The following is a 27,910-nucleotide window of genomic DNA, read 5'->3' as shown; positions in this document are numbered from 1 at the left end:
AGGGTTACCCTCCACAAGGCTTATATATTTTCGAGTATAAATTTTACCCCCAAAAATATTATTTCAGGTGCCCCTTGATTATAATAAATTGCAAAGGCACCTCTATTTTTTAAATCTCAGAATCAAACAATTCAATTATTTCTATCTATTTAAAAATAGTCTTATTTAGGAAAGATACGAGATTCAATTTATGAAATAGGAGATAATTTTTTAAAAAAATAACAAAATAAGTGAGTGAAATTTTATAAATAAAAATGAAACTAATTTTGATAAACGTAACAAAATTAAAACTTGAATCATTTTTTTAAGAATAAATTTATACTCCCTATGCATGTGGTCAAGGGCGGACACATAAATAAATAACAATAAGGGCTGAAATTTCTAAATTTTATTTTAAAGTATATTTTTGGGTATATTAGAATATTTATCGGGACTTTTACATAATATTTTGTGATAAACTTGGATAAATTTAAAAAATTTACCAAAGAAAATAGATTAGAAAATAAATTTATTAATGGCTTTAGCCCCACCCTTATTATACATGTGTCCGCCCATGCCTGTGGTAATTTTGTATGATATAAATTCAATAACTTTATACAATCATAAAAGATTGTCACGGTAAATAGTTGGTGAATTATATATCTCTTAAAGTATATTTTGATATTTTTCATTCAATCCATCAACTGAAGAATGTGAGAATGTTGTCGAAGAGAGACGTAGAATTGGACGAAAGAGATGGATTCTTTTGTCTATATGATGGTCGATGATGATTTGGCAGAATTTGATGATCATATTAATAGCAATTTATGATGAGATTTTTTCAATTTAATCATGCATGTTGGTGATTTGGCAGTGTTTCGGTTTTTTTGGTGTGCTTGTGACAATAGTGACTATATATATTTGTGTTGCACTTATGATCGCAGTGATTCGACCTATATATTTTGTTTGTATCAGTAGTGATTCTACCTCTATGATCGACGACCATTTTGGTAAAACTATGATTATTTGGATGACAGACAAACTAAACTTACGACAACACTTATCTGCATGTATAAGCATCGTGTTTGTAAAAATATACTTTCTCGGTCCTACTTTTAGTGAAAGACACTTAATTAGAGAAGGACATCCAAAAGAGAAAAAAAATTGTCACTTAAAGTATGATAGAGAAACTATATGACTGTTAGTGATTTGTCACTAATCCCATTTGTTGTTTATTAGGCTTTGTTTATGTACTTGATTTATTATATGACTAACATTTACATGTATGTGTTTTCATCGCTGAGCTCATAATTTGCCACTTGTTATCAACATATTTATTCCGTCTCATTTTAGTCGAGACACTTTATTTCATCAGAACAATTAAAAAATGAATATTTAAATATTAAGTAGAATAATAAAATATAAATGATATTATAGTAATAGAGAAGGAAGAGTACATATGAAAAATAATAAAGTTTTTGCTATGAAAAAAAATGACTCAACCACATTGATATAGTCCAAAATGGATTATAACTCAATTAACGTTGGCAGCAGTGGCGGATCCAGGGGGCAGGAGGGGTCGGTCGCCCCTCCATGCGACTAATTTTCCCTTATCTCGGATGTATATTTTCCATATCCGCTCCCTCCGCTGTCTCCGACGTCGCCCCGTTGACCGAAAAAAAACCATTATCTCCCAAGCTCAATTGAAATAAAATTTTAAAACTCAACTCAAGCCCAAATAAAAAAAGAACTAAAAGCCCAATCGTATCTACCTTTTCAATAAAATTAAACTCTAATAAATAAAAAATAATAATGAATAAACTTCAGCCCGAATGAAATCCCCAAATTCCATACGCGCTGGTTCAGGGAGTGACGAGTCTGCTCCCAGCGAAGCTCTGATTGACTCCGTATTTGCTAAGTTTAAGTTATTTTTGTCAAGATTGAGAGGCTAAGGATACGATGGAGCATCAAACATGCAAGGTGAATGCAATGGATTGGAAGCACTAATTTTAAAGGAAAATTCATCAGCTTGGTGTGTCCATTGTTTTGCCCACCAACTTCAATTGGTATGTGTGGCCGTGTGCAAGACAAATTAATATGTTTGTGATTTTTTCAGTTATCTTATCTCGATTGTCACAACATGTGGTTCTTCTTGCAAAAGGGCTGATATGATTCGACAAATTGAGCACGATAGACTAGTTGAAATGATAGAGAATGGGGAAATCGGTACTGGCAGTGGCCAAAATCAAGAAACTTCTTCGAAGAGACCAGGTGATACTCGATGGGGATCTCATCATGTCACCGTGGTTTGTCTTGCAAATATGAGGCAGTCAGTAACCGAAGTACTTGAAAACGTACTTGTTGATGGAGAATAATATGAAACAAGGGGCAAAGCTGTAGGTCTCGTACAGAAAATGGAGACTTTTGAATTTGTATTCATCCTTATGTTGATGAAACATTTGTTGGGGGTTATTCAACCATTGTCTTGTGCCTTGCAACAAATAGATCAAGATATTTTAAATGTGATTTTCTTGATAGAGAATGTGAAAGAAAGCTTGAGATCATTTCGATAATTTGGATGGGATACTTTCTTGCAAGAAGTGAATGATTTTTGTGGGGCAAATGACATTTCAATAACAAACATGGATGATGATGCTCCAAAGCGGATTAGTAAGAGGAATGGTTCAAACATCAAGAACTACCATCATTACCGTGTTGAAACATTTTGTCAGGTAATTTGAAATTTAATATCTTATTCATTTACTAAATTAGAATCATATTGATATTTAATCTTTCTTGTGTGTCAATTAGGTCGTCGACTTACTTACACAAGAGATGGAAAATCGTTTCTCTGAGGCATCCACAGCCTTGCTAAGTTGTATGGCATGCCTCGATCCAAAAAATGATTTCGCTGCTTTTAATGTTCATAATCTTGTTCATCTTGCTACTCTTTACCCAAAGGACTTCACATCGATTCAACATACTGAATTGTTTAAACAACTTGAAACTTTTGTTGATGTTGTGAGAAGAGATGCACGATTGAATGGTATTGAAGATTTGGCTAGCCTATCTCAGAAGATTGTTGAAACCAAGAAAGATAAAGTTTTTTCCGTTACTTGTAGCGACTGCATCTGTTGAAAGAGTATTTTCAGCAATGAAATTTGTCAAGACTGACTTGCAGAATAGGATGGGAGATGAGTGGTTGAATGACAGTTTGGTAGTACACAATGAATGATCCATCTTTGCTAGTGTTTCTAATGAAAGAATCTTGAAACGTTTTCAAGATATGGATACCCGTAGAAATCAGTTGTCTCGGTTAACAGATACTAGAGCTACTTGAATTGTAATAGACTTTCATTTTGCTAAAAAAACATATTGAAGTATTATATTTAATATTTTATTATTTATTATTTTATTCCGCCCCCTCCGTTTTTTAATCCTGGATCCGCCACTGGTTGGCAGGAGGGAGTATTTGCTTATCATTATTTTCCATTTATTTTTACCACCATTTATGTTTGTTCTCGTGCTAGATTAAAGAAAAGAAAAAAATGTTAAGGCATGGAAAAGAGAGGAACAAGCAGGTAAAGAACAATAAATTAAACACCCTCTTTTTAATTCGAACAAATACAAATATCATTATTAAATTTAAATTTGTGGTAAAACTAAATGAAATTTAAAATCCTCATTAATTAAAAATAGGTCATTAACATTAAAACATTTGCCATCAAATTACCCCAAACAACTTTCTTTAAGTTTCATGCAGAAAAGAAAGACGATGGCACAAAAGAGTATATTGTAGGAGTATTTAGGAAAGAGAAAACAATATTTTATTTTTAGTCAGTCAACTTTGTTATAGTATTATTTGTGGATCTTATTCATTTCAAAATATTATTACCCATTTCAAATCTTTAATGTAATATCCTTGTAAGAATTTTTTTACTTTTTAACTTTTTTTTAATGAAAATATCCTCTAGTCCTTAAAGACTATTTATATCGTATTATAGTATTATCTTTTAGTATTTTCCTACTTTTGGAAAGTGTTATATTGCTAACTACAATTAAATAATAACCATTAGATATTCAAATCAAGAGTCTAGATCATCAGTTCCGGAATGTCAAAACGATAAACAAAAAACGTCAATAAGGGTATTAATGTCAATGTACAACAAATTAGTTGTAACTAACTTTTGAAAAATATCTCATAACTTTAAAACGCATATAACTTTCTTGATTTATTTTTTTTATCCGCACAACATATATCAAATTAAAGATACTTTCATAAGGATTCTAACGAGATCTCACTTGCATATGTTCCAATTTCAAATTTGGAAAATTTTCATAAATTTCGTTAAAAGCTTTATATCAATACACGACACATAATATGTCAATACAATGTTTGTACAATGTCAATATGAAATTGTATTGACATTGTCATGTCTTTGTGTTGATATATTTCATACATTGTATTGATACTGTGTTTCGAAACCCTAAATTTGATAATTGTTATTATTTTTTTAATATTAAAAAATAAAAAACAAAATTACACATGACAAATTGTAGACAACAAGATTTCTAAAATCATATGATCTTAAATTAGTTATATTTAACAATTAAATGATGAGTTAGCAATTGATCACTCCTCTTCTACTTTTTTCATATCATCTCTTCTTATATCCTCCCTCTATCTCCTCACTCTTACATCTTCTTTATTTCTTTTTCTCTCTCTTTTTTGTTCTTTAAGATTCTCTTTCTCTCTAATAGTACAATTATTTAGCTGGGTAAATGGATACATATTGTTAAGGAGAAAGACAAAATGCAGATAAGAAAGAAATGCAGATAAGAGAGAATCATAAAAAAATAATTATTTAATTTGAAGCATAAAGAAGAGATAATAAGAGAGGGGATAAGAGGACGGGATAACAATTAAAGAAATTTAACAAAAATAGCTCTTAAAACATAACGACATTTTGGTCTATGAAAATTTCAAGTTTGAAAAAATACAAAAAATCTTTTTATCAATATTACATCAAAGTTGTAATAATATTTAAAAAATATTGACCGAAAATATTATTATAACAAAATTCAAAGGCTAAAAATGTAAGTCTTTCTTTAAGAAAATAATGAATTGTCTTAAAATTTTATTTAAGAACCCAGAAATAGGAAAAATGTTGGTGTGCTTAATTTATTTATGCTTGTCACTTGTCCGCACCTATATGAAACTCGTTTAGGGTGTAATGTGGTGTGAAAAGAGTTTGTTTGGTACTCTTTTTGATACAAATATTATAATTTGACAACCTTTTTTTGATAAATATGGACATTAATTTCTTGCATAATACTAATACATCACTGGTGTTTCAAGAGTATCCATAATTTACAAATCAAATATTCCTCTTTTCCTTGCATATTACATCGGTGTTTCAAGAATATCCATAATTTACAAAGAATGGAGTATTCAAATTTGGAGCTTTTTTTAATAATAATCTATCCATCTAAGTTCTATACATAAGCAAGTGATCTTTTAACAAGGGAAATCTTGGAAGCATCGCCACCAATTTCCTCAAAAACAATCAACAAATTTTGGGTGGGCTTCAGCCATGACCTTGGAACATGGTACCTACACAAACAACCATCATATTTATAAATAAAATCCTAATTCAACAATAAATGTATGCTTTCAACATGATTTTACATACCATCTTTGTGTTGGCTTCCCACATCCATCTTGGCACTTTTCTTGTCGATACGTTCCTTCGTACCTACAACCGCTGCACTGCCCCTTCGCGTAGGTTGTCCAGTATCTTCCGATGCTCTGCCCGTTGATCCACACTTGCCCCTTTCCCATGCTACTCATGTCCAAAGCCAACGGCTCGTTCCCATTTGGTGCGTTGAAGTATGCCTTTTAAACAAGAAGAGTACTCTTATAATGCCCTTTAAAGGGGAAGATGATCTCAATTCTAATATGGTGTCAGAGTAAGCCCAAGTCGACGTGGATTTGTTTAGTATTATAGTTGGTCCTAACATGTTACCTTGCACCACGTTAGTGGCTGTTGCCTGTTTGCTGCGAGCGGTGCTTTCATCCAATCAACGGACGATATTTTACTTGGCGAATACAAGTCTATAGCTTCTCCTTTCATTCCAACCTGAAAAGAAAAGAAGGCATAGGTCTCTCATCTAGAGTTTGTGCACGATCGGAATAACAAGCACGAGTAAAGCAAAATACGAACCTTGTAAGACCATTTTTGTCGTGACAAGTCTCGTGTACCATGGTCTAGCCCGTGTAAGGTAACAGGTCCGAGGACTCCAGTGCTCCATGTTTCAAAACGGTGGCCTATGTTCTTGATATGGGAAAGAAACAATCGTGTCACTGTAACGAAACGAGAAGCTATAGCAAGTGAAGATATAATGTCTTTCATGCATTTAGAAGTAAGGATCGGGAAAACAAACCGGTAACCCCACGTTCACACTAAGCAGCGCGACGCTGTTTACTCCAGCGTGGAAATTGGCAGATTTCGAGAAAGTGAATTTTTTGTTTTCTTGAGTTCCAAAGGCTGATCCTGCAATAAAAGAACATGCCATCTCACGTTAGATATCGTTTTTCTTGTAATAAACAACGAAAAAGATCGAGTAAGTATTATCACCTAAGAATTTTCCATTTACAAAAACATGCAAAGCGTGGCCTGCGGAATTTACTGAGAGAACCGGACCCTGCCCTCCATGTAGAAAAGATTCACTCGGACTTATCTGGACACTGCACGGAGTGGTAGACCATATGAGTTTTGTGGGGTTCTTGCAAACATCTCTCGGAGAAAAGGGAGAGAATCGTGTGTATTTATTTACCTGGTCGTATACCATAGATAGTCACTAGCATCTCTAGTGACATTTAATTGCTCCAAAAGACCAAAAACTGTAATTCTTGCATCGCCATCGCTGGAGAATATGTCCTCATTGAATGACTCCCACGAGAGCATCGGGACGTTTGTAGGCAACATTTGTGGCAAAGATTTTTTTGATCTCATCTACACGGTGCAAAATCCGTTTGTGAGATAGCATCAACAGACTAATAGATGATGAACTTAGAGTTTGCAACCTCAAAGGTGTAAACAGAAGAAAGAAATAAGCAGAACATGTCCGCACTAGAAATATCATTTTAGCAAAAACCAGAGATTGATGAAGCGACTTACAGTGCCAGTGTTGAACGCAACTGTCTTGCAATCGGGTAGTATGCTGATCGACCAAGGGGGCAGATCATAGTGCATTTTGTTGAATGTCACCCTTGCACTTGTGTCCCAGTGGTAATTCGATAAAAACGCTGCACAGCGGCCTGACTTTGTAGCAAATACATGCGCCTGGAGAATGAATCACTGATCCATTAGATTTCAAGAAGGCATTAAAATTCAAAAGCATGCTCCAAACGCATACAAGTTTTTGCAGATCAAATGAGAAATACGACACACCTGTTCGTAGTTTCCCAAATTCGTTACTTTAGGATCAGCGTTGACCAAAGCATGCCCACATAGCTTTATGGCCATATGGAGTTCCTTTAAATGGTTGTATTTGGGCTGTCTAGGTAAGCCTAAAGATAAGACAGTGAAATATTAGCAAAAATCTCATATTATAGAAAAAAAGTCGAACGTTGTTATTTTATTACCGTATTCATCGATTGGAGCATCATAGTCATAGCTGGTTGTAATGAAAGGACCTCCAGCTGTTCTTCCAAAGTTTGTTCCTCCATGGTACTGGTTACACGAGGTTAAAACACACACATGAAATCGATGCACAAGTATCATTAAATACAACTATAATCTGGGTGATTGTAAAACCATATGAACAAGTTTTTAGCCCAAACCTATGCATTCATTAGAGAAAGAGATGTCAAAATGAAGCAACTTCAAATCAGTTGAAGATTAAAACTGTACAACACATTTTTTCATAGTTGCTCTCATGAATCGTCTAGATTACTTAAACGTCATAATGAGTGATGTGGACCGTAAGAATCAATGCTGCAATGTTCTTATCTGTCTTGATTGGGATTTAGTTACCATGTAGTAGTTTATGAAGGAGCCTCCTTTCTGGATGAACCTAGCTACAGCAAACGCCAGATCTTCAACAGGGCGATGGTGAATCGGCCCACCAAATTCTTCAAACCTTGAGATAACAAAAACAAAAACAATGATAAGAATCATCATACAGAATTCTCAGTCAAGAATTGAAAGGGAGCGGTGAATAACAAATGTACCAGCCGGTCCATGCCTCAGTCCACATAGTTGGTTTGTAAGGTTTGTTTGGGGAGAAATAGTCGCAATAAAAACCATTGCACGTGTTGATCTGTCGATAAATGTTATGAAACATCACCAACCGCACAACTATAATGCTACACCTTGCAAGTTTGAATGATCAATGTGCAAGAAAGCAATAGGAATATAACAATGTGTTACCACTGGATCTGGGGCATCGTCTTCCTTACACATGACCCACGGCACTCCAGTGTCTAAGCCGACAGCCATCTTTGCGGCCCAAGACATGTAAGAATGGCCAGCACCACCAAAATTCTTGCTTTCCAAACCATATTCATTTTCAATCTACATATGCAACTAGCACACTTCAGTCCAGGCGATTCAGATTGCAAATACGGAGTATTTGAACAGTTGCAAACAAAATAAAGTTCATAAACATGCCTGTGAGAGAATGATTGGGCCACCTTGAGACTGAAACAACCTCTCAGCTTTCATCATTCCAACAATTTTCTCAGTAAATTTTTGCATAGCATTCTGCAAAATTCGATATTTAGAAACTCGATTGCTTCACATCAAACCTATATTAAGCACGTCAATCTCACCTTGAAAGGTTCATTGTCAGTTCTGAAAGTAATGCCATGAACATACTTCAACCAAACAGGGAAGCCTCTGCCACCAAAAAACACACAACACACAATGAACATAACCACTACAAACACTTTTACCATTTAATTCATGAGAAAAAAAGACAAACAAACCCAAAATTCCACTCTGCACAAACATAAGGCCCAATGCGAAGATGAAGATACATCCCTGCTTTTTGGACCAACTTCACAAACCGAACTAAATCATTCCTCCCTTCAAAATTGTACTAACAAACAAGAAAACAGACAACAATAAGGGAAGAATCTCACCAAAAACATGACATAGTGCAAAGAGAAATCAAAGCACAAGAATCTCACATTTCCGGGAGAAGGTTCGTGGAGATTCCAAAACACATACGTATCAATAGCATCCAATCCTCCATCTTTAGCCTTCTGAATCAGGCCTTCCCACATCTGCATTGTGAAAAGCTTCAGCTTTAACACTCAAAGAAAAGGGTGAATGTTGATGTTTTCTTACATCGGGGGAGCTTCTTGGGTAGTGAATGGAGCCGGAGAAGAGGATTTGTCTTCTGCCATTGATGACGAGGCCTCTCCTGTCGTAGGTGACGGAGCAGCGGGCGAGCTGCGCAAACGAATTCAGCAGCAGAAGCAGCAAAAAATATTTGGAAACGGCTGCCATTCTTGTTTTTGGGAGTGTAATGAAGAATGTGGAGATTTACTGACACAAGCTTTAAAGAGCCATAAAACAAATTTTGGGTCAGCTTTAAAGAGGGTACTCTCTACAGTGATTTATTGTTAACAATCCGTAAATTATGTCTATCTCTCTCTTCATTCACAACACAACACAAGTCTCTGCATTCACGTCAAGATCAAGATAGATGGGACCTTGATTCTTGCTTTTGGTTGATATTTATTATGCATGATAAAAAAAATTAAATATATAGGTGGAGTGATTGTGAAAGAAAATAAATATTTTGTTGGATTTTCTCATAATTAAAAATAAATAAATATATAGGTGGAGTGATTGTGAAAGAAAATAAATATTTTGTTGGATTTTCTCATAATTTATAACATAATAAAAAATTTTATGTATGGATCAGTTTCACTAAATAGGAGGAGTTTAAGAAAATATAGGCATGTTAGTGCTGTTGGAATCGTGCTTGGTCAAACGACTTTGACTAATAATAAATGTTACGAGACATTTAATTTTGTGAAATTAAATGCAATAGCGTCGATCTACGTTCCGAGTAGATGACCGTAGTATATTCATTTTCTCAAATCCGATTCCCGGTGAGTGAGAAATAATATATTAAAGTTGGTCACAATAAAGCAAAAAATGAGCTATGAGAAAAACTAAGGGAGTAATTAACTAAGTGTTAATTATCCCACATCAGGGATGATAAACTTCTTTGATGAAGTATTTAATAAGATGAATTATTATGTGTAATAATTATTGTGGAATAAGATGGGTGACATAGCCCACACGCGCGCGCCGCCGCCCTCCCGCGAGCCGCACACCCGCACTGTGCACCGGGTGCCTTGTGCCTTGGGTGGTCTTTGGAGCTGGTCGTTGAGCGTGGGTCAAGCTCCGCTTGTTCTTTTTAGACCACCCCAAACTTCACGCTATCCCCGACGGACCCCGACTCATGGTGGTCCTGGTCCACGTCATGTTCCCGACGCATAACGGGAGACAAAAGGTCCCCGCTGGACCCCAACGTATAACGGGAGACAAAAGGTCCCCGTTGGACCCCGACGCATAACGGGAGACAAAAGGTTTCCGACGGTCCATGGTGTATCCCATCGTGTAGTGTGTCCAGGTGCGTCGTGTCTCTTCAGCTCCCAATGGCTAGTGCACCAGTCAGTAACCCCCGACGGTTACAGTCAAGCCATCATGTCACACATAATGGCTGTTGACTCCATCAATGCCCACTGGGTGGACTTGGCCTATAGATAGGCAGTCACTCCATGCATTGCAAACGATTGAACACACAACAAACTCATATAATTTCCATAGCTCTCTCCCTCTTTGCATAGTCTTCCCGTCGAAGCTCTGCCCCCGCCTTACTCCCGTTCGCCGGAGCTCTGCTGCTAGCGGTGCTGCTACTTCAGAGACGAAGCCGTTTTATCTTTGGGGACGACACGTCAAACCGTGAGCACTACCGGGGTGTATCTCGTCTTGTGGAAAGAGGACTCATCGACTCGGCTTACATCTTTACTGTTTATTGTTTCGAATTCATCTTTGTAATTTCAATTCAATTTATTTCCGTTTATTTTTCTATTCTTCATTGGGTTGTATTACGTCCAGTTAATGTGTCTATGTATCACCGTCTTTTTTCAACCAACAAGTGCGTCATCAAATTAAGGTAGAGACAAAGATATTATGATTTCGATGGATTAGGAAAGCTGTGGTTTTAGGTATTTGCGTCTCTTATTCTTTAATTTGATTATTAGAAGATTAACGCTTTCTTTATACTCGATTCTCAACTTATTAACAACGAGGTTAAATTTTATATCCAAATATGGTAAATTTTAAATGAGACTCTTAAACTGAGTCAGACGGAAATGATAAAACATGGACGGAGAGAGTAATTAGTTTTATGAGTGTTCATTTTTAAAGTACATGAGAGCTAAATCAAGAAGAGAAAAACAAGGGTCATTATATTGTTTACCATTTTAAGATCTAGATTAGATGCGGAAATTATAATAACAGTATTATATGTCGGTGATCAATTTCTATTTGATTGATGAATAAAATGCGACATGGACTAATATGATAAGCTGTGAAGAAACTTTGCTATCTTTAATAATCATCGATTGATTAGAATAATAATGATAGGACCCCTTCCCACCCCAACACCCACCCACCCACCCCACCCCACCCCCACATAGCTATATAGTCCTAATTTATTTTGATGGACGTATGCTAGTTGGTATTGAATCTATTCATCATCCATGTTCTTATCATATAAATAATAGAGCTATCAAATTATTTTAGTTGTCAAGTGTTAGTTGTAACCAATTTTAATAATCATCAAGATCCCAATAATTAATTTCACCAAAGTTCTCGCGACAAATAAATTTATAAATTATACTATTAAAATCAATTTCACACTATATGCATGGGCGGATCTAAATCCAGTGTATGTAAAAAAAATCCTTATTTTTATGGCCTTATCTAAAATTAACTCAGTCCAAAATATATAAGTTTTTTAATATTTTGACATGTGCAAAATTTAATGCTTGAAAGTATTAACTCTATCAAATTTTAATTCCGTTCTGATTGTATGGAAATGAGCATAAAATGGAAACTCATTAACTCGAAATTAGAAGAAATCTGGAAAATAGAAAAAGAAATGGATATTTAATTACTTATTTATAATTTATACATGAAGCATTGCATGAGGGAGGTATAGTCCCACGATAGTTTGATATAGATATAAAAAAAATTTTGAATCCATCTATATTGATCGTTTTATTTATGTCAAGTCCACATATATGATAAATGAAGTGAGATGCATGTGTCTCACTGAATAAATACTAATATAATTAGGCCCTCACATTATGGCTTCGTAACCCTAGCAAGACAAAGGGTCCATCTAGCTGGAGAATATAGATAGGATCAACATAAGAGAGAGAAGTCATTTTGTCCATAATGTCGGTTACGTTATTGTGATACTAACAACTTTGAATTGTGGTCGGATTTTTTTTTTGGGAATGTTTCATTACAATTAAGTATTTTTTTTTGAAAAATACAATGTACTTAAATTTTTATTTTATTATCACTTCATTTAATTTAATATATATTTATTTTTTAATCTCAATACCCAAAAAATGCATTAACATTAATGAGACTGACGAAGTACCAGTATTGTATACCACTGTACTATACCTCTTAGTTAAATACTATCTCCGTCCCGCCATAAATAAGCCACTTCTTTTGATACAAGATTTAAGAAATTGATATTTAGAGACTTAAAATGGAGAAAGTAAAGTATGAGAGAGAAAAATAGAGGAGTGAAAAGAATAAAGTAGACGGAAAAATAAAATAAGAGAGATGATTTTTATTTATTAAAATTGAAATGACTCATTTATGATGGGGCATCCCAAAAAAAATAACTCATTTATAGTGGAACGAAAGGAGTACTATTCGGAGTAAGTATTTTGTCCACAATTAGAGTCATTTTCTTCGTTTTGGACTATCCAATAAATTAAGTCTTTTTTTTTAAAAAAATTATTTCTTATACAATTAAGATCAAGTATTAAACACAATTAAGATATACAGTAGATGATTGATGAAGCTTGATAAGAATCTGAAAAACTCTAAGGAGACATGTGGCATCAACTTAGTATTCACACATTCTAAGTAAAGTAACCATACCTTGCCTTGGCATTCATCAAACCCACCTCCATCATTCAGTGTTGTAACCTATATTATTGAGCTTGCCCTACCAAAAAAGCCAAATGGGGTAACAGGATAAGCATCACGCCCACGTTTTAGGATGCATCGTAGAACTATAGTACCCCGGGACCACATCGCTACACACCGTCGGTTGTATGAGGACTACTTCTCTCCGGAGCCACAGTTTGGGGAGAACATGTTCCGATGACGTTTTAGGATGCATCGTCCGCTATTTCTGCGTATCGTTGGCGCTTTAGAGCGTCGATACGAGTATTTCAGGATGAGGGAGGATGCGGTTGGTAAACCCGGCCACATGCCCATACAGAAGTGCACTGCCGCAATCAAGCAGCTGGCATACGGAGGTGCGACCGACATGTTCGATGAGTACCTCCACATCGGCGAGACGACTGCCCGCGATTGTCTGAAGTATTTTTGTGAGGGAGGTAGGGAGATATTCGGGGATAGGTATCTTTGGAAGCCTACCCCCGAAGATTGCCAGGCTCTTATGGATATGCACGGGAGTCAGCACGGGTTTCCGAGAATGTTGGGCAACATAGATTGTATGCATTGGGAGTGGAAGAACTGCCCCGCCGCCTGGAAAGGGGTGTACACCACCGGTTTCAAGGGCAAGAATCCCACGATGATCCTTGAAGCGGTAGCTGACTACCGGCTGTGGATTTGACATGCGTATTTTGGAGTAGCCGGGTCGAACAACGACATCAATGTCCTCCAGTCATCGCCCCTTTTCAACGACCAATGCATGGATGTTGGTCCGGCCGTCAGTTTCGTCGCCAACGGCAACCAACACAATATGGGCTATTATTTGGCGGATGGGATATACCCTATGTGGCCTGTCTTTGTGAAGACGATCAGATGCCCAACAGAAGAAAAGAAGATCTATTTTGCGGGTCGTCAGGAGGCAGCGCGCAAGGGTGTGTAGGGGCATTTGGTGTGCTCCAGGCTCGATGGGCGGCAGTTAAGAGTCCATCACGACTGTGGTATATTGACAACATCGCTGATATCATGTACGCATGTATTATCATGCACAACATAATTGTCGAAGATGAAGGTCCAGCACTTACTGATTGGGCCAATGATGATGTTGATGCTGCCGGTCCAAGCCACGGCGTGGCCACCGCCAATGTACGTATGGGGATACCCCATGAAGAGGCCGATCGAGTCCGTGCATTTTCCGACATGCGCCAACGAAAAGCCCATATTCGACTCTAGAACGATATAATTGAATAGCTATGGAGGCGGAGGGGTCGTCGTTGATATTTAGAATGTAATTTGTTTAGACTTTTTTTTGTTGAAATGTACTTTTTTTTTTATTTAATGAAATTATCATTGCACTTTCTCCGTCCGTATTCGTGTCGAAATTTTAATTTCGTAAATTGTTTAATTTGGTGAATTTGTGAATTTTTAACATTGTGGATGCCCGTCGGGATGTCCTTGGGGATGTCCGCCACTGTGTAGTGGGATGTCCTTATGACGTGGCATGAGGTGTTTTTGGAAAGTCCGTCGGGATGTCCGCCGGGACATCCGTCCCAGTGTGGATGCTCTCATGATCAAGAAAACGTGAAGGGGAAGAATAATTGAGTACTCACTACTACTCTATCTATCTAAAGCATAGAGAAAAGGAAATTCTTGCCACCACAAATCTCCAACTCACTCTCTTGTGCCAAATTGCATTCAATTTTCTACTTTAAGCTTTTAAAAACCAGCACTCTTTTTTGCATATTTTGGATGAGCAAATAAAAGCGTACAATGCATGCCTTAATTTTTAGTTTACTATACTGAATGTATTTAATAGTGCTCCCTCCGCTAGTGAAAAATGTCTCATTTTTTGCATTTGGGATGTACGCGTTTTAAAGCCTTTTTGTTTTTTTTCCATTTTAAGTAAATGGACCTTATCATTCAGCTAAATTATTATAATAACATTCTATTATAAAATTAATATACTCCATAAAAGTGGAACCCACATTCCACTAACCTATTTTTCTATTTTACTTCACGAAGTTAAACACTTTTTTAGAACTCATGTGAAGTCAAAATGAAATTATAAATAGCGGACGGAGGGAATACTTCTTAACATGTATAAAAAAGAGAAATGATGCCACTAAAGCATAATTTCAATAAAAACATAGGGGTAGAACATTTTGTAAGAATTGTACTACCTTCAAAATTAATTTCACTTTTTACTCCCATTGTCAATGGAATCAGAGCAATGATTTTTATGAAAACTGCAAAATTAAAAATATCGATAATTTTTTTTAATGTATAGAACAAAATAAATAAATCTAAACGTGTATTAAATGAGAGTGATGCTCACAAATGATTTTTATATAATGTACTTCCTCCGTAACACCATAAGCAAGACACTTTTTTATACTCATTTTATAAAAGTGATAGTAATAAATAGTTAAAACGAGAAGAAAATAAGTTTTTTTTGAAAGAATAATATAGAGAAGAGTCCGAGGGAGTATATATATATCATATATCATATTTTGAAGACATTAATGCCACCTCTATCTCCATTGCTTCCCGATAAATACGCAAAAGTAGGATCCAATATGATAGAGCCCAAATTGTTTTAATGGGGGCCCAAATAAAAGCCCAAAGTAAATTGTATGACTATTACTTTATGCAAATAAATAAGAGAGATCTATGAAAGTGGAAAAAAGAAGTAAAAATCGTTACGTAGTTAGTAAATAAAATGAGGTATAAGAGTAAGAGTAATGTTTAACTATTTCATTAGAAAATTCATGTTCAGTTAAAAGTTTTCTTAAGAGCATCTTCAATGGAAGAGGTAAATGAAGAGGTAAAATCATATAATTACCATATTTATTTATTTTCCATGAAAAATCATTCTCTACAGGGATATTTCACTTTATGAGAAGGTAAATGGATATTAGAGCATCTCCAACGAATAAAACATAGGTAAATATATGAAACATTCATAAAAAGAAATTGAGAATGGGTCTCCAAAGATTGGAAGATACGATAGATGATGCGTTGGTGGATAGGATCAGTAGTAAGATCTTCTGCACGCCTTGTTTTTGTCTTCCAGATGAAATAACACACTCTCAGACGAAGAAATATTCCCAGGTAAGTAGTCATGGTAGACATTGACGTTCACTACCAGTGCGATGAGGGATGAACAAAATGTTATGACGTTTAGTTCTACCACATACTCGTATATATGGCGATAACAGCCTCACCGGCCTTGTGTGATGGCGATGGATGTTTGTCCGTGCATTGCCGCTATGTGTAGAAGAGATTTCTCGACCCTGGAAACGAGATTCCATGAACAAGATATGGATCTTCTTCATGCTGCCTCGTACAGTTTTCTTTCTACTAGTACTTCACTCACCATTCTCCCCACGCTTTTCTTTCTTTCTTTTTCCTTTTCTCTCTAGTTTCTGCATTTCTTCTTCTTATGGAGTAATTTATATACACAAGGTTGTCCCACAAGTAAGTTCTACCTAATTTCCTCACTACTTCACAATATGTTAAAAATAATTCACCACGTAATAAATTGATGTTCTTTTATTTTATTACTAAAGCCACATCCGCATTCTAAATCTCTTTATTGACTTACCTACAAAAATCCATGTAATAATTTACTCTTGGACCTACATATTGATGTCATTCACCACTATTGACACCCATTTTCCAATATAATATTTTTGGTTGTATAAGTGGAATACTGAATAAAATAGCATATCTTATCTTATAAGTGCAAAGGCTACAACTGGCAGTACACATCATAACATACATAATACTAAATCGTATAGCCAACGCGTGCTATTTTCAACAATGCAATAACATGTCTCGATGGAAGAATTTTATTTCTTATAATTCTCCGTTGAGACACAAGAAAGAACTAGACGATCTATTTGATCTATCTTGAAAGATCTTTATACCAAGGATGCAATAGCTTCACCTAGATCTTTTAATAAAAAACTAGACTTTCACGACCATCCCATAATCAAATACTCTGCAGCTCTAAAATCCACGTGCATTTCAGTAGAGTTTTGTTACTTTTCTTTTCATGTTACAACAAAGTGTATTTGGATCAAAATTTCAAGGAAACAAGCATACAGCTAAAAAATAGGTGAACACCGAGGATTATGACTGAAACCATCTTTTAAGGCTCTTAGTACCTTGCTTTTTGCCATCAGACTGGGTAGAACTGCTTCCAGTGAATTTGGACCTGTACTGTTCAATCAGCTTGTCCAGTTTATCCGTTACATCGCGCCCCACTGGGTCGCTTCTTTTCCTGCGTTTCCTGTTCCTCTCACCACCATCACCTTCCGTAGATTGTTCGAATTGCTCACTTGGCATTCTTTTTCTTGGCATCCCGGCATCTCTTCCTTCTTTCTTAGTCACAGTATTGCTTTGTATATGCTCCTGACCACCAGCCCCCCTACCTTTCCTCTGACCAGAAACATTCATGTTGGAGTTGGACTTGGTCTCAGGCGGAGGAACTCTGCTCTTTGAAACTTTTCTAGGACCTTTCTGCCATTTCTTGCCGCCTTCCTCAGCCATCATTCCTTCGGTGCTTTTGTTCGCCAGTTCCCCTCTTTTGTTATCGTAAGTCCTCACTGAGGCATCTCCGTCTCTAAACTTGCGTATTCTTGGGTTCGAGTTTCCAATGGAACCCCCTCTGCCTAAATGAGTATTATTTTGCCCAAAATTCCCTCTAGCATCGTGTGGACCCTGAAGTTGCTGTGCTTGAATCTTTTCTGCCCGAAGTTTCAGCTTCTGCACGTTATCTAGTGCAAACTCCACAATGGGGCGATGTTCAGGTCCGAAGATTTCTATAAGCCATCAAGAATGCTGCATTAATTTTATTGAGACAAATTGCAAAAGTTCCGGTGATAGATATTATCGTGGTACTCATCTAAAACCGTAATTGAGTATTGTAGTAATTGATAGGGAGACTGACCAGGGTTATTATTGAGAACTCTCAGGGCCACGAGTGCATGTTGATGCTCTGTGAACTCTAAGAAAGCCACTCCACGTGGGCGACTTTTTTCACCTTCTTTTCGGACTTTTGAATCCTTCAAGATCTTTATCTTTACTTGCAGAAACAATTCAATAAATAAGATGTAAAAAATAAACAAATCAACAATAACTGCATTAGCTACTAATAACGGCTCCAACCTGTCGAATTACAGGCTTTTGCTTTGTTGCACGAGAAATTACTGCATTCAAAAAAAGCTTTTTCAAATCTCTTTCATTCTTAGTCTTTGGCACATTGTATACAATAAGCCTTGTGTCTGATACACGGAAGTTTGGAGATTGAAGCTTAGACATCTTATCTTCGTGCAACCTACAATATGAGACAGCTGGATCATCATATATGAAAAGAAAAAAAAAACAACTATCACTACACATGATAGCTCCATAGTAGTAAAATTAAGGAAATGAAAATAACACAAGATGGGAACAACAATTTATTTTTTTTCGAAACCTATACAGCTAAGTATGAATAATACTATGACAAACATCAAGTACATTAAAAATGTGCTTATTACAGAAGATGCATAACCGGTTCTATCAGTGATACTAATCTTTGATATATCCATCGGATCTTATTCACTTAGTAGATGTTTTTTCACTCTTTAATAGTGTAACGGGCTTCAGGCACATAAGAAGCAACCTTCAAGTCTGGAAGGTAACAATTATAACGGTAGTTGGTGGAACAGAGAACTTAATTTAATTTATGCACTTTTCATGTAATCATACAAATGTCCATGTTTTCAAATTCTGGTCTGAACATATTTATAGAAGAGTAACACTTACTTCTTCCTTTTTGACATATCACTTGCTGAAACACCTTCTGCAGCAGGCATTCCTTCCATTATATAACCCTCCTGTCGAGAATTCACCAAACGTAAATATGGGTGTTATTACACTTCAGCATATCAGAACTATATATGCCTTGTTATGTTCTATATAAACATTCAATTGTTAATAAGAAGACGACTGATAGGAAAGTAGAAGAATCTGGAGAGAACCTTAGCCAGGTATACACTGCGGTGGTCACCATCCTCTTTCTTTGCCTTGTCCAGTGCCTTATCATTAGCTGTTTTTTTGTCCAGAGCCTTAAGAACTTTCACAGGCCGGCCTTTGATTAAGATCCCCAGACCAGCTACAGTGTTGGCTGCTGATAGTGCAGCACCAACTGCATCTGTTGTTGTAAACTTGAGAAATCCAGTTCCTCTTGGGCGCCTGAAGAGATGATAAGTTCACATAAACCTTGATTATATCTAAATAATAAATCATAAAATAAAATGCAAAATCCTTACTTTGTTACTGGATGAAGAACCAACATAAAAGTCTCCACTCCACCAAATGCAGAAAAACGTTGTTTCACTTCCTCAACGGTGATATCAAAGGGAAGATTGCTAATGAAAATCGTTCGCTGCAACTCTTCTTCCCCTTGAGGGTTTGTTATTTTAGGTTTTTCTTCACTAACACTAGTGGTGGTGGCAACCTGGGTGCCCGATACATCAGATGACTTACTTTCAACTGGCAAGGGTTTATCAATGTTTCCTTTAGATAGCTCTGAGTCATCAACACCAGCAACATTTCCAGAAGATGACGAAATAATGTTCTGAAGTACATTTTTTGTTATCTCTGCCTCTTCTTCAAAATTAATTTCACTTTTATTCTCATTGTCAAAGGAATCGGACTCATCAGCAGAATTATCACCATCCAGTTCAGATTTTCTAAATGGTTCTACATCATTGTCGTCTGATTCACTACTGCTTCCATCATTTTCCTCCTCTGCAAAAAAAATAAATCTCACGCTGAGTTAAACTTAGTATCCAAATCCAAAATGTCATCTTAACTAGTACCGAAGATAAGGCAACCAAGTGATAAAGTACAAAAAACTAAAAACAAGATGGTAAATTTATGCAGTGTGGCAGTGGCCAGTGTGCACTACAAATAAACAGATAGCCAAACCCATGCATAAAATTACTAGCAGAATAAAGCACTGGGTAAATAAAAACTCATGGAGAGTGAGTGTTCAATTATAAAAGAGATGAAAGTGAATAAGATACAAAGAGCATGAGAAAGCTATGTAGAATACCATCTCCTATGGGGGCAGAAGTATTATTGCCAGATGCATAGATCTTTTTTGAAACAGCCCAATCAACAGCAACTGGCCTTTTACCAATTTTTTTCCCATTTAAGTTTTGGATGGCCTGCGCGAGTAAAATCAAAGATGTAGCGTACTTATCATGTTCTGAAAAGCCTAATGTTTACAGCAGAAATTTGGACGCCAGAAAGTCTGCACGTTATATATAACACAGATTTACACACTTTTCTACCATTTCCCCAAATCCATATATGGCACACATGCTATCATATTATTTATGCATGTATGACCCCAAGCACCAGACTATCTTTCCATCAAAACTTACAACAAATCCCTGGAGAATAATAGCAGCAGGCAACAACAACACAGGCTGCATGCATCAAGATATTACTACATTAGGTACATTATTCATTATACAAGCTGAACCTCATGTATTAGGCAAGTTTTATGTTCTCAATCACCAATCTTTAACCCATCCTCTTTCTTTATTTTGGGTTCTTTATCTACAATACAAAAAAATGACAAGATACCTCCTAGGCCAATTGACCACATCACTGCATAGGAAATTTCATATCAAGTTTCTTTCATTAAAACATACCTTTTCTGCATCTTGCTTTGATGTGAATTTAACAAATGCAAATCCTTTGGATGACCTGTAAAAGGAAAATACCAGCAAAGAATAAGTAAAACAGTAAATGCAGGTCAAGAGAAGAATAGCTCAATCAAAGAGACAAATTTTCATAGGAATACCCAGTCCCCAGATTTTTTGGAATAACTACATCCCATACAAATCCAATAGTACCAAACATCTCTCTTATCTCAGCCACTTTAGCCTGCAAAGCAATAGTCGACAAGAATGACCAATTACCGAGAAAGAACCTCCAAAAGTGTAACAGGCCAGTGATTATCGAACCAAAAAAATAAAATATCTGAGTACATGACAAGAACCTTGAATGGAAGATTTCTCACAATAAGCTTCCACTTCTGTGTTTTAGAGCCCTGGTACAACACATTCAACATTCAAAATATTTTTTGGTAAAAAATCATGATAGGGCATCCAGAAGAAACAATATATGATGTCTAATAGGAATTAAATGAATAAGTGGCAACCAGAATATAAATGTATAAGCTACAAAACATAGAGGTTAAGCCAAGAAAGCAGAACATGTTAGCTACAAAACATAGAGGTTAAGCCAAGAAAGCAGAACATCTTATATGGAGTAAATAAAAGAACAAGTTCAGTAACAATTAAACAAAAGATGCCATAGTTTGGAATCTCAACCTGAATATGACCAGTAATTTTCAGAACCAGATTTGACCAAACTCAACCCATACAGAAAGTTTACACGGCTTAAAGCAATTCAAGTATTACAAACAACCAGAAATATAATATGCAATCAGAAGACCTACTTGCATAGTGTGACATTTAGGAGGACTGTGAGAAAAAATTCAGCAAAAAAAAGAACAATTAGCCCTGAAGAATTATGACACAGACCAACTTTGTGGTTGCTGGGTTCACAAATTTCCAAAATTTAATAACCATATCTATTGAGGTGGAACCAAGAAGATTAACATTGGTGCCAAACTACATTGCGCTTTTAAGTTATGCAATAGGGATCAACTATAAGCTTACTAGTACTGAACAACAGAACGAACCATAATTCCAAACCAATAAAACAAAATCCAAATTTATTTTTTATAGTTAAACTTGTTAGCATAAAGTAGTCACGTAGAATATCCAAAGTTTAGAGACTCGTTAAAATCCTACCAATCAACCCTACAGCCAAAGACATGTTCTACACAACAAGAATGCAAAGTTTAGAGACACGGTAAAAATCCATACAAGAAGTGAAACAGAAGTCCATATTAGTGCCTTTTTTATCATGTACAAAATCGCCACACAATTTGCACATCAAATGGGGAAATCCTGAGAACAAAATGTATCTCTACCTCCCCACCAAGTTGGCGTGCCCAAACAGATCTCCCTTGTATCTCTTTCAGGTGTAGTGCTGCGACACACGCACGAGCTGATTTTACACTAGTATAAAGTACAGAGGAAGCATTCATTTTGCATCCATCTTGAGCTAACCCTGAAAATTTTGAAATAAACAAGTAGAGGTTACCACACCAATACCATATACAGACACTCAAAGGCTAAAGAACATGAGAAATTATAAGGTAGGATATGAAACAGCATTTACTGGTAACAAAACATTCTATCTAATATTTATAAAATCCCGTGCTACAACCTAGTGTGCACTATTTTATGGAATGGAAATAATTTTCTCAGATTTTTTAGAATTAATTGGTGCAGGTAGCAATCTTTAAAGCTGCAACTCGCTTATACTACTATCAGTATCATTTGCTTGTAAAAGCCAGAAAAGGATGAAACAGAGAGATCAATGAGAATCTTATGCCTCATGAATCGTGATTGAATATTGAGTTTCTTCAGGCTTATTCTTACCATGGTGTTGAAGTTCTCCCTCTGGAAGTGGGTAAGTTACAGAGCATACAGTCCCAACCTCTCTTGCTATACGATGAACTTCCTCGGCCATATCGTTATCAAGGAGATTACCAAATATGACAGTCTTAGCAACCCTGTTTATCATTAATTTAAGTTAAGACCACAACAAATGAAGCAATAGATAGAAACTAATTACAGTGATTGCGTAATAGGTTGTGCTTGAACTAAACCTTTGCTTTTCTGATACTTTTGCTTCGGCAGGGGCAGCAGTTGAAACATCCTTCCTTTTTCTTTTCTCCCCCACAGCACCTAATCATTACAAATTGATAGTGATGAAATCACAACTGGAAATATAATGTGTGAGCATGTAAGGGAATGTGCTTGGTTTAGGAGATAGGGAATGGCAATAAAGTGTGGTAGTTTTTTGAGTCAGGTAATGAGTCATCATTTGCAACCGGGAATGAAACATACCCCCTAAAGTTCCAAGCACTCCCTAAATCTGAGCAGTCAGAAACCGAACCTTTTCCTTTAATACTTGGAGTCTTTTCAGGTTTGTATGCAACTACATTTTTAACAGCTTTGTCTGCCACTGCAGTTTCAACGGCTTTGCCTGCAACTGCAGTTTCAACGGCTTTGCCTGCAACTGCAGTTTCAACAACTTCGTCTGCAACTGCAGTTTCAACAATTTTTTCATTCTTTGTTTGGGCAGCTTCCTCAGATTGGCCTAAAGAGTGAGAGAAAAACAAAAGATTGAAACATTGCCATTACTCCTCCAAAATGATCACATATTCACGTGACAGGCAGAAGACAAATAACTCACAAGACCTTGATTCTCTTTAGCTCGACGTTGCTCAAGTGGAGCACGATGTGTAGCTAGTTTAGCCACGATCTTTCGACCACCAAGAGTTGAACCATTTTTCAGCTCAACAGCACGATTAGCATCTTCAACAACAGCACTGTAATCAGAACATAAATCCAGTATATTAGTCACACCTTGTGCCAGTTCAGACAAATGATCACTCCAAAATCCAAAAGCAACTTACAATTGAACATAGCCAAATCCTCGGTGTTCAGTTGACCCTAGCATACAAAAAAGTGCAATGAGAAGCATAAATGTAGAAGGAAAAAATTGTTTAAGCTAGCATAAACTATATAAGTATCAAAAAAAACAAAAAAAAATAGTACAAGTAGCATACCCTTCTTCATAACCATAAAGCACCGTCGTATTGGTCCGACATCACTGAACGCTTCTTCCAACTTATGCCAAGACCATTAGAGACAAATATTAACAAATATGTGCATATTTACACACATGTATAACAAATATTACAGGAAACAGACAAAAGAGCATGAAATCAGTATGTGAGAAGCTACCTGAGCGTTAGTTAATGAAAACGGCAAATTCGCCACGAAAATGGTGGAAGGAGATTGCTGATTTTCGCCTCCGCCTTTCATACTCTTGTTTTTTCCCATCGCTAATTCAACTTGAAAAATAAATTCGACGATATGAGGAAGAAGTAGAAACAAAGAAAAAAGAAGCACAGTTCGAAGCTGTCGGGTCGCCGGCGGTTGAGGCGCCGATTTGTGGTGGCGAGTTCGTGATGAGGGTTTATGAAGGGTTTTTTCCAGCGCCTGATACTATCTATGAAATGGTTAGTGCTGTTTTACGTATTTACCCTTAAATCAAATTTAAATTACCGTAGTTGTCCTTGGCTTAACTTAATAGACTTTGTTTTATTTCTGCACTTTTGCACCACAACAAAAACGTATATTATGATATTATCAATATATCCATTTAAAACTATCGCTGCGATGGTGTTCGTTTCCCAAGATAAAATAATACAAATATACAATTTAGAATTGAATTGTGATATTATTTTAGTCATATAGAGGGTGTTCGGTTGGCAAGATTAAATCTCATGATTAAATATGTATCATGTTTGGTTCATAAGATTGAACCATTCAACTTAATCCTAGATGGATAGTCTCATGATAATTAGTCATAGCCTCCCCTCCAACTAAAATAATCTCACAACTTAATCCTAGATGGATATTCTCATGATATTAGTCATGGCAACCGAACGCCACCATATGGGATTAGCTATGACTAATTATCTCATGATTATTCATCTATGATTGAGTCGTGGGGTTGAATCTCATGAACCAAATAACACTACAAATTTAATCATGTATACAATCTTGCAAACCAAACACCACGCACCAGTTTAAACTTACAAGACTACTGAATTTAGTAACCCTAATATTCAACTATTAATAAGAAATTTAAAATTAATTACTTCTTATAATAAGAAGAAAATAAAATGTTAAAAGTTGAACAGGAAGTGAAACAAATAATTTCACCCAAGTGATCTAAAATATTTTGTGAATCCAGTGGCTAAATATTAGGCATTTAATAGCATTTTCAGTAGTAGCAAAAATATTTTGTGAATCCAGTTGGTAAATATTAGGCATTTAATAGCATTTTCAGTAGTAGCAAAATCCATCCATCACTCTCTAGTCCCTCTATGAAAATCCATGTAGATGTGTCTATTCCTCTAGATAGATCAAACTAGAAGTTTTTTTAGTAACACTAAGCAGATGAACATACTCACTACCGTAACTGACGTGTATATTACCAAAAAAGATGATGGGGAAACGATGAATAGAAAGATAGTGATACGAGTATTATTATTATTATTTAGTTTAGATATAAATCCAGATGATGGGAAAACGATGAATGGAAAGATAGTGATACGAGTATTATACTATTATTATTTAGTTTAGATATATTAGGGATTTGTATATCTTTTTCTATATCTTTGTTTTCTTGTTCATTAAGTCAGTAGCATTATAAATAGGATAGACTGTTATCTTTTTTATTCATTCAATCAATATATGAAATTATCATTCTTTTGGCTCAATTGAGTAGCAAACAAGAAACATCTCCTAAGGTTGCCGACGAGGCTGATCTCGCGCTCAACCGCCCCTTTTTGCCGTCCAAGTCACGACCCAACGTTGGGCGCTCGACAACGACGACATCTCGTTTCTTGATTTTGTGTGGAAATCGACGTTAATGAGGACGGTCCTTAACAACTGGTGCTTTCATTGAGACCTGACCCTCCCACCATCTCGAACCAAAGCTACACCGCTGCCCGACGGAAAACATTCCGTGCACAGCAACTGCTTTGGTTGTCGAGTCCCGCCTGTCTGCCGAGCTCTAGCCGCAGGACAACACTACTTCTGCAACGCCCGACGGGAAGGATTCATGCGTGCCGCGTCGAAGTCAGACGATCATCATCCACCACAGCCACGCCTCAGTTCGTCAACATGTCATACGACTAAGCCGGCTATCGCCGTCGTCAATACGACTTTCCTCAGGCCACACAGCCATTCCGTCCCTACCATCCGGCCCAACCTCGCCGTGTAACCAGTTGGGACCCTCCGAGCAGCCGGGTGGAAGTACTCCGTTCGCCGTCGTGGCCTGATCCAGAATCACCCTACGTCTCACACCACTTGGATCCACCTGATCGTCGCCCACGACCGAGATACCAGTCTATCGGGTACCGCGATCGCGCGCAAGAAGCCTGGCCCCGACACCGCGGTGGCTACGCCGAGAGGGGTGGCCACCTATCTGATCGCGGAGATCATCATACCCAATTAGGGTTTGATCGCTACCCGACAACCGCAACGCAGCGGCACCGCCCAATGTGCTGGGACCCACCAGCGCAACAGCAGGACCGCGGCTACCCGACCGTTGACCGGCCCCAACGCTCGGAGACGTGCTGGGACCGACCTCGCCCTCGGGAGGAGGTAAGAGCGCGAGTCCAGCCCGCCTCCCACCAGCCCCGCTACTTCACCGAAAAGCCAACGCGGGACCTGTACAGTTAGCCTGCACGTGTGACCAGTCAAACTCCGGAGCAACCACGGCTGCCGCTAATAAGGGTCTCCCAGGCGGAGAAGTCAGAACGGTCCAGGTTGGGTCTCTGCTGGCACTGTCCCGAGAAATGGGTGATGGGACATGTGTGTAAACAACGCATTCTTTGTTATGCGGATGATGGGGAGGAGTTTGAGGAGAACTTTCAAGATGAGAATTTAGCCGAAGAGAAAACTGATAATACTCCCACGATAGTATTCGGTGATGATGTTCCCAATGACATTATCGATGTTCACAATGATGGCGCTCATCTTGATGTTCCAAACAACGAGTCCCCTGGATAGTTCGTCAAGAACAAAGGGATTGTCATGAACGACAATAAGTCACCGCAAGTGCTCGTTGGGGTATATGATGAGAAGATTGGTGAAAAGGAGGAGACATTGCTAGAAGATAAAGATGAGGATGGTTCTATTGGTGAAGTGGAGAAGATAATCGCATCGTTCAATGTTGCTCAAATGTCATCGACGGAGGTTACGAATTGTTGGTTTAAGAGAGGAAGTGTTTGCACTGGTGTAAGGATAACTGCCTATTTCTACGTGGATTTCTTTGATGGCAATGTCCCAAGTATTGTTCATCGTTCGACATCACTCGACGTCGATACACGATTCATCCCTCCGTGCAATGACACGCCGTATTTGAGCATTCTTGGAGGTGATAAAGGGAGACATTCAGCTGTTCAATATGTGTTTGACCCAGGAGAAGACGTCTAGCTAAAGCTTTTGCTTTCAACCTTCGTCCTTGCTTCGTGGTTCCCACCTTGAGGACAAGGAGGATTTTAACTGTGGGGGAGTTAATACGAGTCTTATACTATTATTATTTAGTTTAGATATATTATGGATTTGCATATCTTTTTCTATATCTTTGTTTTCTTGTTCATTAAGTCAGTAGCATTATAAATAGGATAGACTGTTATCTTTTTTATTCATTCAATCAATATATGAAATTATCATTCTTTTGGCTCAATTGACTAGCAAACAAGAAACATCTCCTAAGGTTGCCGATGAGGCTGATCTCGCGCTCAACCGCCCCTTTTTGCCGTCCAAGTCACGACCCAACGTTGGGCGCTCGACAACGACGACATCTCGTTTCTTGATTTTGTGTGGAAATCGACGTTAAGGAGGACGGTCCTTAACATATAGCTATGCTTGTATTCCCCACATAACAATATTGGTTTCATATTG

The 27,910-nt window shown here is 37.1% G+C and overlaps 2 protein-coding genes across 2 annotated transcripts; both read right to left on the bottom strand.

The window, feature by feature from the left end:
• Positions 1-5,346: 5,346 nt before the first annotated feature.
• On the bottom strand, positions 5,347-9,587 carry LOC121742415 (beta-galactosidase 5-like). The gene is made up of 18 exons (XM_042135549.1): positions 9,336-9,587; positions 9,176-9,271; positions 8,972-9,084; positions 8,816-8,882; positions 8,655-8,747; positions 8,415-8,558; positions 8,216-8,304; positions 8,019-8,124; positions 7,628-7,715; positions 7,434-7,552; positions 7,161-7,325; positions 6,817-6,995; positions 6,618-6,727; positions 6,424-6,533; positions 6,204-6,314; positions 6,006-6,119; positions 5,673-5,875; positions 5,347-5,593 (listed from the first exon to the last, which is right to left on the bottom strand). The coding sequence occupies exons 1-18, from the start codon at positions 9,495-9,497 to the stop codon at positions 5,476-5,478; spliced, it is 2,187 nt and encodes a 728-aa protein (XP_041991483.1). The 5' UTR covers positions 9,498-9,587; the 3' UTR covers positions 5,347-5,475.
• Positions 9,588-17,205: 7,618 nt separating this feature from the next.
• On the bottom strand, positions 17,206-24,414 carry LOC121742224 (RNA-binding protein 28-like). The gene is made up of 18 exons (XM_042135307.1): positions 24,170-24,414; positions 23,992-24,052; positions 23,839-23,875; positions 23,621-23,751; positions 23,316-23,519; positions 23,026-23,104; positions 22,796-22,929; positions 22,282-22,421; positions 21,280-21,330; positions 21,082-21,164; positions 20,930-20,984; positions 20,323-20,437; positions 19,535-20,015; positions 19,244-19,457; positions 19,029-19,099; positions 18,387-18,555; positions 18,169-18,298; positions 17,206-18,040 (listed from the first exon to the last, which is right to left on the bottom strand). Exons 1-18 carry the CDS (start codon positions 24,266-24,268, stop codon positions 17,349-17,351), a joined length of 2,946 nt encoding a protein of 981 aa, XP_041991241.1. The 5' UTR covers positions 24,269-24,414; the 3' UTR covers positions 17,206-17,348.
• Positions 24,415-27,910: the final 3,496 nt, after the last annotated feature.

This window comes from Salvia splendens, chromosome 7 (genome assembly GCF_004379255.2).
Source record: "Salvia splendens isolate huo1 chromosome 7, SspV2, whole genome shotgun sequence".
Taxonomy (NCBI): Eukaryota; Viridiplantae; Streptophyta; class Magnoliopsida; order Lamiales; family Lamiaceae; genus Salvia; species Salvia splendens.
The sequence above is the reverse complement of the archived record's forward strand: the minus strand, read 5'-3'. Positions and strand labels throughout refer to the sequence as shown.